Source organism: Emys orbicularis, chromosome 13 (assembly GCF_028017835.1).
Source record: "Emys orbicularis isolate rEmyOrb1 chromosome 13, rEmyOrb1.hap1, whole genome shotgun sequence".
NCBI classification, from domain to species: Eukaryota; Metazoa; Chordata; order Testudines; family Emydidae; genus Emys; species Emys orbicularis.
The window spans coordinates 7,122,059-7,134,638 of NC_088695.1; the positions used below are offsets into that span (position 1 = coordinate 7,122,059).

Below are 12,580 nucleotides of genomic sequence, written 5' to 3' on the forward strand. Positions count from 1 at the left end.
TTACAAGGGAACTATCCACAGGCACCCCCCTCCCTTCCCGCACACACACTGCTCCCAGGTTACATTGGATTTTTTAAAAGAGACAAACTCATGATTTTTGGGGCTCTGATTCCTGAATGTTCAGGGCTGTCCTAGATCTGGTCTGATTTCCAGGCAGGTTTTAGACCTCAGCCACACTGGAGTCAGACCAGAGTCACTGCTGGCTCTGGCAGGGGGTGAGTGCAGATGGGCCAATGGGATCAGCCTCTGCTTGCCTCTCCCTGGGAGTTGCTGGGGGAGTCCAGGGCAGCTCATTCTTCAGGTGTGGCCACCAGAGGGCTCCGACTATTGCTAAGGGAGAGGAGTTTACACTGCAAATTGGGGCAATCCCTCAAAATGGCCCCTTTGATTCTGCTCTTTTTCTAGCATTTGGCTCAGAGATGCTGTTACTGGGAGGGTCTAAAGAGCTTGGGGGGAACCGGGGTGTGACATGGACCGAAGTCCCTTCCGTAACCTCCCCCATCACCCCTCCTGCCCTGACAGGCTGAGGAATCACGTCCACATTTCGCTCCAGATCAGCCCATTTTCTAGGAGACAGGGAAGGGAAATGGCTGTGATGGAGCCAGCTCAGGTAGGGGATTTTCAGGGAGCTGCTGGGTAGGGGGAGGGAGAGGGAGGAAGGAGACAGGGTGTGAGAAACCTACTCATTTTCTGAGTAGGACCATTTGTGATGGGGAGGGAGGGACATTCGCCCATTTCAAAAAGAGGACACAACCCCCCTGCACAGGGATGGAGCCTGAACCCACTAAACAGAGGCTACTGTGAAATACAAAGGGAAGCTCTTGGGATTCCTGTCCCTGGCTCAGAGCTCGGCTTCCAGTATCAGCCTGTGGCTGGCAGGTGTGTGGGAAATGAGAAGACCCTGCCCTGCTCCGTGTGCTGGGGGGGACAAGGAGCTCTCACCTTCTCCCACCCCATGAAGCCTCCTGGCTGCTCTGAGCAGGGTGGGGGTGGGATTCTGCTATTCTGGCCCTCCCAGAGCTTCCATTTCTTTATGCTTTCTCCCACATGACTAGCGAGACTGTGGCTGGGGCAGCAGGTGCTCAGTGGGGGACTCTTGTTGCAGATGCCGGCGACCTTCGAGGAGGTGGCTGTGTATTTCACCCAGGAGCAGGGGGCTCTGCTGGACCCTGCTCAGAGAGCCCTCTACAGGGACGTCATGCAGGAGAACTACAAGACTGTGATCTCGCTGGGTAAGGGATTCCCATCCCCTCGGTTATTAGAAGCCGTTGAGTTTGTATGTATGAATCTGGTCAGGTTCTTCCCTGATCAGTTAGATCCAAGGGGAATGTTTTGCGTAATGAACAGCTGCTGTGTGAGAGAGACTTGCATCTCTGCGCCCTCTCCAGTGAGACACGGTGTCAAAACTTAATGGACATCTAGCTCATCCCCACCCCTCCAGCTTTCAAAGGGGCAGAATTAATTCATTGTCCTTTATGTATTGATTCCCATACACACCAAATCCTTATTTACCTCCCTTCTTGGGAATAGCTCCAGCCACTGGGAAGGCTTAGAAATAGGCAGAGGTTTCATGCGAGAGCTGTGTGTGAGTCAGCAAGGCCCCTAGGCTGCGCAGATCTTGGGAACACCTAATGAGAGTGTAAAAATTCCCGTCACCTCCCCAGACGTCTGCCTCTCCCAAGAGGGCTCAGCGACCACGTTCCTGTCCTCTTGGGTTCCATGTTCCCCAGCAGAGCACAGGGACACGTTCCGCTCACAGGATGTCCTTTGTGACAGATGCGCTCTCAATCCTCCATGCACCCTGATCTGTCTGATTTCCACCCCCTGCGCAGGATTCCCCATTCCCAAACCTGAGCTGATCTCCCGCCTGGGACGAGGGGAAGAGCCATGGGTCCCGGATCTCCAGGCCTCCGAGGAAAGAGAGAGCCTGAGAGGCGATCACACAGGTGAGGACTGACACAGAAATCATCTGGGGAATGAAGAAAAAGTTGAGAATCCTAAAAATGTGGTGTGAGTAATGCCCTCAGTTCTTCCTCATCTTACCCAGGGCAGCACTGTAGTCAGCAGATATTGCTCACGGCTTTCCACCCACCCTCTTAGCTGCAGGAGTTTCCTTCCTGTCTCTCCTTCCCTGTGAATGTTTGTGTGGGATGTGGAATCAGAATCCAATTACTGATTCTTCCCAGATTTAGTGAGCTGGGTTTTCCTGTGCTATTCCTCCTTCTCCGCAGCACAATGATTCCTGTCTGGATTGTCTCTCTCCCACCAGGTGATGAGGCGATGAGTGAGAAGGAGGAAGGGAATCATCATGAGGAAGTCCCTGGGAAAGTGGAACCACAGGGGACATTTGTGGGAAGAGCTGAAGGGAATTTTTTCCAGTGCTTCGATCACGAAGAAGCCTGGGGAAATTGGCACAGGTCAGAGAGGCTGCAGGGAAACCACCCAAGGAAGAAAGTGGATGAATCTATTAAATGTGGGGGAGGAGACAAGGATCCCACAACCCAGCAGATAAACCCCAAGGAGGAGAAACCCTATCAGTGCCTCAACTGTGGAAAAGGATTCATTGTAAGATCACAGCTTGCGACACTTCGGACAATCCATACTGGAGAGAAACCCCTTCAATGCTTGGACTGTGGGGAAAGCTTCAATAATCGCTCAGCCCTGAGTAATCATGGGAGAAGCCACAGAAGAGAGAAACCCTCTCAATGCCCCGAGTGCGGGAAATGTTTCATTTGGAAGTCAGAACTAATTAGACATCAGCTAAGCCACAAAGGAGAGAGACCCCATAAGTGCTTAGCCTGTGGGAAAAGTTTCAACTGGAAATCAGTCCTTGTTAATCATCAGGCAATCCACACAGGAGAGAGACCCCATAAGTGCTTGGATTGTGGGAAAAGTTTCAGTTGGAGGTCAGTTCTTGTTAGACATCAGGCAATCCACACAGGAGAGAGACCCCACAAGTGCATGGACTGTGGGATAAGTTTCACATGTAGGTCAGACCTTGTTAGACATCAGGCAATCCACACAGGAGAGAGACCCCATAAGTGTTTAGACTGTGGGAAAAGTTTCACATGGAGGTCAGTCCTTGTTATACATCAGAGAATCCACACAGGAGAGAGACCTTACAAGTGCTTAGACTGTGGAAAAGGTCTAATGTGTAGGTCACACCTTGTTAGACATCAGTCAATCCACACAGGAGAGAGACCCCACAAGTGCTTGGACCCTGGGGAAATTTCACACAAAGATCACACCTCATTAAACATGGGAGAATCGACACAGGAGCTAAACTTCTCTGACACAGAGACAGAAGGTGTTAAGGAAATTGCATGTAATTCCTAGATTCAACCTTTAGAGACACGTTAGAAAAGTGTGTCCTCCTTAGACAAACTAGAGCTTCGAGAGGTAAACGTGTATTGTTAAAGACATGGAAGAAGATGGTAACTTAAGTTGTCTTTGTTTAGCTGTATCTTGTTAGAGGTTAACAATGGAAATAAACGGTTCCTGTCTAGGGCTGTATTCTGTGAATTCAGAGATCAAAAGGGAATATTAACATTTAGACAAAACTTGGTTGTAATAATGTCATTGTTTATCTCCTGAAAGTTTGTGGTAAACTGTCTATGAACTGCTTTATGGAGAATCACCTCATGTTAATCCATGTAATTAATTACCAGTGATGTTTAGGAAATAGAAGGTTACTTCTGTGACGAACTGGGACTGTTCTTAATGTGGTCTTTGAATGCTGAGTGGGGAGTTTGGCTGGGACAGTCTGCATTGGGGGATAGGAGACTGGCCTGAGCATGTAACATGAGAACCCAGGAAGGTGGTTGGAGCTAGGTGACACCTCTGCCTAGGAAACTGGACAAAGGCTGGGGGAGGAGCCGGGGGAGGAGGGGTGAGAGACGCTGGAGGGAGTTGGGGTTGGTCAGGAGCTGGCTGGTAATGGAGGAGAGCCAAGACGGGGTTCTGACCCCCCAACGGGGCTGTGGTGCCCCTGGGACCCCAAGATGGACCTAACTGAGGGGGTCCTGTTGTCTGTGCCTGCAAGACCTGCCTTGGACTGTGTTCCTGTCATTTAAATAAACCTTCTGCTTTACTGGCTGGCTGAGAGTCATGGTGAATCGCAGGAAGCCGGGGGTGCAGGGCCTTGTGTCCCCCCCCACTCCGTGACAACTTCAAAATCCTATTGTTCAGCCAAGGACTGTGTGCTGTCGAGACGCTGCAAAAATGATCCTTTCTTTTCTGATCTGCCTAACCTTTATACAGGGGGAGTGTGAGTCAGAAGACGGGGATCTGCAGTCCTGTCTGGATTGCCCTGACATTGAAATTGGACATTGGACTAGAACTTGATGAAATGATTCTGTAAAGGACTCTTTGCAATTCTAAAGCATCATCTCTACAATGAAACTGGCCGAACGACTCTATGCATGTCTGTATGTATAATGATCGTTTAACCAACACACACTCTCTCTTTTCTTCTTTTAATAAATCTTAGTTGAGTTAATAAGAATTGGCTGTAAGAGTATATTTGGGTAAGAACTGAAGTATTCCTTAACTTGGTGGATAATATATTGGATCCTTTGAGATTGGTGGGACTTTTTAATGTGATGAATAAGATTTTCAGTAATCCCCATCATGTTAACTGGGCTGTCTGGGAGGGAGCCCAAGGCTGGGTTGCTTCAAGCTGTGCTTTTTCCTCTGTGTAGCCAGTAAGGTATTGTAGAAGCTGTTTTGTTGCTGGCTTGGAGAATCTAAGTATTGGACTAGCCACCAGTTTTGAGGATTGTCGGTTCCATTCTTTGCAGTTTGCCCTAATTGAGCAATCTCAGTGTTGCCCCTGGGACCCTGGTCACAACGTAATAAATGCTTTGTGTGTGGGGAAAGTTTCATTCAACCATCGTGAAACACCCCCGTAGCTCGCAAGCCACCACCAACCGAGGTGGGGGAGTCCGCCAATGGTCCCCAGTTCTTGCGGGCCCATGACTCCCCACTCTTCCCGGGCACTGGGGAATGCCCTTCGGTTCCCCACTACCCGCGGGGATTGTGGGATCCATCTCAGTTCTCCAGTCACCATGCGTGCCTGGGACTACTGGAGTTCCCAAGGGCCCGCGGATGCGGGGGGAATCCCGAGTAGCTCCCCAGAGGCTGGGGGCATGGGGGAATCCCCTGTTGCTCCCCAGTCCCCCCTGGGCTTTGGGGAGTTCCCTGCAGCTCCCCAGGCCCTGCAGATGGGGGGAAATCCCCCTTAAACCTCTCCAGAGGTCATGGGGTTGGGAATCCCCCTCGGAAATCTGTCCCCAGCTTTATAGTGCAAGGTGCAGGGAGGAAATCTTTTGAAGCTCCCTATTCCCCATGGGTGTGGGGGAATCCAGTCTCTGTGGGCATTGGGGATCCCCCCGTGGTTCTCCTGGCCCCACAGACAAGAGAGGGTTGTCCCTCGCGGCTGCCCAGTGTCTGCGGGCCTTGCATTATCCCCCGTGGCTCTGCAGTCCCAGATAACATGGGGGAATATCCCGTGGCTCCCCAGTCCCCACCGGTGAGGGAGAAATCCCCCACACCTCCCCAGCCATCAAGTCCAGGGTGGGAAATGCCCCACAGCTCTCCAGCTGCCACAGGCAGAGGGGATCCTCCCAGGGCTCTGCACTCCACACTCACAGGAAGTTCCAGAATCGCAAATGAGCTCCAGCATGGACTGAATGGGAGACACTGGATCTGATTGCTGTATGGGGAGAAGAATCTGTGCAGGCAGAACTCCGTTCAAAAAGTCGAAATGCTGATATATATGCCAAAATCGCACAGGGCATGGTGGACAGGCTACACCAGGGACACACAGCAGTGCCGCGTGAAAATTAAGGAGCTCCTAAAAAACAAAGGAGGCAAACGGTCGCTCCAGGTCAGAGCCCCATACATACCACTACTTTGATCAGCTGCATGAAATTCTAGGGGGGGACATAGGCGGCGAGTTCCATATCCACGTGGTGCTCGGGCACCAGCAATATTCAGAACCAGGGGCCGAGCTCCACCAAAATTTGGGGCCGGGGCACCCCCCCCAGCCCCACCTGCGTCTCCCCTGAGTGTCCTGTGGCCCCAACTTGCTACCCCTGTCCCCCCCGCTCGCCTTTCCTGGGCCCCGGAGCAGAGTGTCTCTGTCTTTGGCCTGGTCTACACTAGGAGTTTATGTCGAATTTAGCAGCGTTACATCGAATTAACTCTGCACCCGTCCACACAACGAAGCTATTTAGTTCGACATAGAGGTCTCTTAAATTCGACTTCTGTACTCCTCCCCAACGAGGGGAGTAGCGCTAAATTCGACATGGCCATGTCGAATTAGGCTAGATGTGGATGGAAATCGACGGTAATAGCTCCGGGAGCTATCCCACAGTGCACCACTCTGTGGACGCTCTGGACAGCAGTCCGAGCTTGGATGCTCTGACCAGCCACACAGGAAAAGCCCCAGGAAAATTTGAATTCCTTTTCCTGTCTGGCCAGTTTGAATCTCACTTCCTGTTTGGACATCGTGGCGAGCTCAGCAGCACTGGCAACGATGCAGAGCTCTCCAGCAGAGATGGCCATGCAATTTCAGAATAGAAAGAGGGCCCCAGCATGGACTGATCGGGAAGTCTTGGATCTGATCGCTGTGTGGGGCAATGAGTCCGTGCTTTCCGAGCTGCGCTCCAAAAGACGGAATGCAAAGATCTACGAGAAGATCTCAAAAGCCATGGCAGAGAGAGGATACAGCTGGGATGCAACGCAGTGCCGCGTGAAAATCAAGGAGCTGAGACAAGGCTACCAGAAGACCAAAGAGGCAAACGGACGCTCCGGATCCCAGCCCCAGACATCCCGTTTCTACAAGGCACTGCATTCCATCCTAGGTGCGGCCGCCACCACTACCCCACCACTGACCCTGGACTCTGAGGATGGGATATTGTCGACGGCCGGTTCCTCGGAGATGTTAGTGGACGGGGAAGATGAGGAAGGAGATGAGGAGGACAAGGCAGTCGACAGCGCTTACAACGCTGATTTTCCCGACAGCCAGGATCTCTTCATCACCCTTACAGAGATCCCCTACCAACTGTCCCCAGGCGTTAACCCGGACACAGAATCAGGGGAAGGATCAGTCGGTAAGTGTTTTAAACATGTAAACATTTATTTTGAACAGAACAGGAATATTAACAATATTAACAATGGGTTTTTCATGATTAGTTTGCCCTAGGCGCTTAACGTTTCAGTCCTTGGCAGTGCAACTACTGCAAAAAAATCTAACAATGTCCGGTTTAGCATGATTGGTTTGCCCTAGGCACTCTACTGTTTAGTCCTTGCCAGTGCAGCTACAGTAAAATCCGGTCTATATGTCCGGGGATAGAGCTGAAATCCTCATGGGACATCTCCATGAAGCTCTCCTGGAGGTAATTGGAAATCCTTTGCATGAGGTTCCTTGGGAGAGCGGCCTTATTATGTCCTCTGTAGTAGGAAACGTTTCCGCGCCAGGAGATAAGCAAGTACTCGGGGATCATTGCCTTGCAGAGCATGGTGGCATACGGCCCTGGTCTTTGCAGGCTTTCCCGAAGCATCCTTTCTTTCTCGGTCTCTGAAATCCTCATCAGAGTGATGTCGCTCATGGTGACCTGCTTTGAATTAGGTAGGGGAATGTTAGTATTGGGACTGCTTGCCTGTTCCTTTACAGAACTGTAACCGGCGGTTTACAGCCACGCGGTGGAGGCGGGAGAGGGGCAGCATACAGGGATCTTTCCCTGGGACAGCCGCGAGGGGGTGGGACAGGGGCAGAGTTCATGCTTGCCGGATTGCTATCAGCAGGAACTGGCCGACGCTAGGAGCATTGCTTTGAACGTGAAAGGAGGCCAGTGCTATTATTAAAGTTTTAAGCAGCCACAAGTCTATGGCTTACCATGTCAGCCTGCTACCAAAATTCTGCTGTCCTGCCCCGCTTGTGTGATCTGCACTGCAAGACCCCAGGCACTGAATGCGAAGGCCAAAAATTCGACCTTGTCCTGAGTGCGCATGTGATAGGTGCTGTGCATGGTCTTGTTCACAGAGAAAGACTATGTTCTTTGTTCCCAACAAAATTTATCTTTCTGAGGAATTCACTCCCTTTTCCCCATCCCACAGCTGCGACTGTCTCCCGACCTACCCTGGCATCACACTCCCAGAGGCTAGCGCAGATTAGGCGTAGAAAGAAGAGGACACGGGATGACATGTTCTCGGAACTTATGGGCTGCTCCCGAGCCCAGGCAGCCCAGCAGACCCAGTGGAGGGAGAACTTGTCCCAAATCCATAGATCACACATTGAACGGGAGGAGAGGTGGCGGCAGGAAGACCAGCAGGCGACTCAAACGCTGCTTGGACTAATGAGGGAGCAAACGGACACGCTCCGGCGCCTTGTGGATGTTCTGCAGGACCAGAGGCAGGAGGACAGAGCCCTGCTGCAGTCTATCTCTAACCGCCCTCCCCCGCCACAAAGTCCCATACCCCCCTCACCCAAAGTCCCAAGAAGGAGGGGCAGCAGAGTCCGTGAAAACTCTCACTCCACCCCTGCAGACTGCTCAAGTAGCAGAAGGCTGTCATTCCCCAAAATTTGATAAGTCCTTTCCTTCCCGCCTCACCCAAGCCCCCGTCCCAGTTTCATCCCCCAGTTTCATGTGTAGTTGCTAATAAAAAATATGTTTCTGTTAATTACTGTTTCCATCATGTTCTTTTAGAGGAGAGTCTGTTTGAAGGGGGGGAAGGGGGTTGGTAATTGGACAGGACAGTCACCTTTACCAGGGTACAGACGCGGGGGCAGGTTCAGCAGCAGGGCACACACACATTGCAGTCACTAGTTACCCTGGTCAGTCTGGGAGGTGGTTTTCATGTTCTGTGTGTGTGTGTGGGGGGCTATGTGACTTTGTGGCGGGGGAGGGCGGTTAGAGATCTTATGCAGCGGTCCTTATCCTGGATCACAGAGCCACGCAGCAGGGGATCTGTAACCGTCCTCCCCCTGCCACAAAGTCACATAGCCCCCACACACAGAGTCCCGAACAGGAGGGGTGGCAGGCTCCGTTGAAACAACCAGTCCACCAGTGCGGACCGCTCTAGGAGCAGGAGCCTGTCATTCCTCGAGTTTAGAAGCGTCCTTTGCATCACTACACTACACCCGCTCCCCACCACAGTCTGCGTGCCAGTTTCAACACTTTACCACGAAAACAGTAATAAAGAAAATGGTGTTCATTAACAAATTTCCAGTGATTTTATTTTTAAACGTGTGTTGGAAGGGGGTGAACGGGGTATGTGACTGGAGAGGATAGTGAACATTCACTGGGTAAAGAAACGGGGCCAGGTTCAGCTTCTCTGTAAACAAACTTCATAGTCACAGGTTACCCTGCTCACTCCGGAACCTAGCTTTCAAAGCCTCCCGGATGCACAGCGCGTCCCGCTGTGCTCTTCTAATCGCACGGCTGTCTGGCTGGGCGTAATCAGCAGCCAGGCTATTTGTCTCAACCTCCCACCCCGCCATAAAGGTCTCCCCCTTGCTCTCACACAGATTGTGGAGCACACAGCAAGCTGCAATAACAATGGGGATATTGGTTTCGCTGAAATCAGAGCGAGTCAGTAAGCTTCTCCATCTCCCCTTGAGATGTCCAAAACCACACTCCGCCACCATTCTGCACTTGCTCAGCCGGTAGTTGAAGAGTTCTTTTTCACTGTCCAGGGCGCCTGTATAGGGCTTCATGAGCCAGGGCATTAGCGGGTAGGCTGGGTCCCCGAGGATCACTATAGGCATCTGCACATCTCCAACAGTTATTTTGTGGTCCGGGAAGTAAATACCTTCCTGCAGCCGTCTAAACAGACCAGAGTTCCTGAAAACACGAGCGTCATGAACCTTGCCCGGCCATCCGACGTTGATGTTTGTAAAACGTCCCCTATGGTCCACCAGTGCTTGCAGCACCATTGAAAAGTAGCCCTTTCGGTTAATGTACTGGCTGGCCTGGTGGTCCGGTCCCAGGATAGGGATGTGAGTTCCATCTATAGCCCCACCGCAGTTTGGGAATCCCATCGTGGTGAAGCCATCTATGATGACCTCCACGTTTCCCAGGGTCACTACCGTTGACAGCAGTACCTCAACGATTACGTTGGCTACTTGCATCACAGCAACCCCCACGGTAGATTTGCCCACGCCAAAGTGGTTCGCGACTGACCGGTAGCTGTCTGGCGTTGCAAGCTTCCAGAGGGCTATGGCCACTCGCTTCTGGACAGTCAGGGCTGCTCGCATCCAGGTGTCCTTGTGCTTCAGGGCAGGGGACAGCAACTCACAAAGTTCCAGGAAAGTTCCCTTCCGCATGCAAAAGTTTCGCAGCCACTGTGATTCATCCCAGACCTGCAGCACTATGCGGTCCCACCAGTCCGTGCTTGTTTCCCGGGCCCAGAATCGCCGTTCCACAGCATCAACATGACCCATTGCCACCATGATGTCCTCGGCGCGGGGTCCCGTGCTTTGTGACAGATCTGTGCCACTCTCAGACTTCAGGTCCTCACCGCTCTGCCGTAGCCTCCTCGCCCGATTTCTCAGCATCTGCCTCTGGGAAAGGTGGATGATAAGGTGCGAGGTGTTGACAACGGCCATAACTGCAGCGATGGTCGCAGCGGGCTCCATGCTCGCAGTGCTGTGGCGTCCGCGCTGTCACTGACCAGAAAAGTGCGCGAACTGATTGCCCGCCGGCGCTTTCAGGGAGGGAGGGCGGGAGTGACGGTTGGATGACGACAGTTACCCAAAACCACCCTCGACACATTTTTTTCCCCAGAAGGCATTGGGGGCTCGACCCAGAATTCCAATGGGCAGCGGGGACTGCGGGAACTGTGGGATAGCTGCCCACAGTGCACCGCTTCCAATGTCGATGCTTGCCCCATTAGTGTGGACTCACAAAGTCGAATTACTGTCCTTAGTGTGGATACACACGTTCGACTTTATAATATCAATTCCACATATTCGATTTAAGTAAAATCGAACTACTCTCGTAGTGTAGACATACCCTTTGTCTCCTCCATGCTGCTTCCCTGCAGCAACTGCTGCCTCAGGGTCCTAGTGCCCCCCTACTCCACTGCCAGGGCAGACTGACTCTGAGCCTGCCCTTCCCCCTCAAACCCTTGACTTTTCCGGCAGGACCCTCCAGCAGCTCAGCCCCCGCCCTCCCACCCACAATCACTGCTCCTGCCCCATGCTGGGCAAGGAGGCAGCCCCATCCCTCACCCCCAGTGAGGCTACAGTCAGGGGCAACAGCGGGGGAGGAGGCGCACGCAGCACCACCCGGCACCCACCACGGGGGAGGCAAGGGAGATTCCTGGACCTGAGATGGGCCCTAGGAGCACATGCAGTGATAGTGGTGGGGGTGAGTGTGCTGCTGGGGGGTCAGGAAAGGGGGACTCCTCCCCCAGAGCTCATTGCTGCTGGCAGGGAAAGGGCTGGGGGGAGTCCTCCTCTCTGGCCCCTGTCCCGGAGCAGCCTGCCTGCAGCCCAAACTCATCCCCAGCCCTGCCCCACCCAGAGTCCACACCCCCAGTCATAGCTTTCACCCCCCCACCACACCCTCAACCCTCTACCCTAGCCCTGAGCCCGTCCAGCACCCCAAACACCTTATACCCAATCCCATCCAGAGCCCTCACCCCTACACCCCTACTCTCACCCTGAGCCCCTCCCACCCTCCAAACCCCACATCTGCAGCCACACCCCACCACCCTCACCCCTGCACCGCATCCCTCTGCACCCCTCCCATCCCCAAACTCCCTCCCAGAGTCTGCACCCCTGCCCCAGCCTAGGGCCTGCACCCCAGACCTCCTCCCTCATCCAAACTCCCTCCCAGAGTCTTGGGCAGGTGGGGGGGGAGGAGTTGGGGGTGGAGTTTGGGCAGGGGCCGGTACTGGGCACCACCAAAATTTCTACAAATATGCCACCCTTGGGGGGTGGGGGGACCCTACCACTACCCCACCACTGTCCGTGGACACCTGCAAGGGGGGAGTCTCAGAAAAGGGAGGAGGATTTTGTGGATGAGGAGGAGGAGGAGGAGGAGGAGGAAAATGCACAGCAGGCAAGCAGCGAATCCATTCTCCCTGGCAGCCAGGAACTTTTAATCACCCTGGAGCCATACCCTCCGAAGGCGTGCTCCCAGACCATGAAGCCGGCGAAGGCACCTCTGATGAGTGTACCTTTGTAAATACACTACAGCAGGGGTCCCCAATGCGGTGCCCACAGGCACCATGGCGCCCGCCAGGGCATCTATGTGCGCCCACCTACTGGCCGCCGGAGAAGCAGCCGCCAAAATGCTGCCGAGAAGTGCTGCTGCCGAAATGCCGCCAATTTTCTGTGGCATTTCGGCAGCGACGCCTCTTGATGTTACCACTTCTCGGCAGCATTTTGGCAGCTGCTTGTCCGGCAGCCACAGTCCTCGGTGGCTAGTTGTCTGGTGCCCGCCACATGGAAAAGGTTGGGGACCACTGCACTACAGGGTTTAAAAGCAAGTGTGTTTAATGATTCATTTGCCCTGAAGACTTGGGATGCATTCACAGCCAGTACAGCTCCTGGAAAAGTCTGTTAACT

The 12,580-nt window shown here is 53.2% G+C and overlaps 1 protein-coding gene across 1 annotated transcript in view; it reads left to right on the forward strand.

Moving 5' to 3' along the window:
* Window positions 1-1,105: 1,105 nt before the first annotated feature.
* LOC135888227 (zinc finger protein 34-like) overlaps window positions 1,106-12,580 on the forward strand; it is a 114,789-nt gene continuing 103,314 nt past the window's right edge. Inside the window, exons 1-3 of the mRNA XM_065416035.1 lie at window positions 1,106-1,232; window positions 1,833-1,946; window positions 2,270-2,565. Coding sequence (XP_065272107.1) covers window positions 1,106-1,232; window positions 1,833-1,946; window positions 2,270-2,565 — 537 coding nt within the window. The remainder of the gene's footprint in view (window positions 1,233-1,832; window positions 1,947-2,269; window positions 2,566-12,580) is intronic.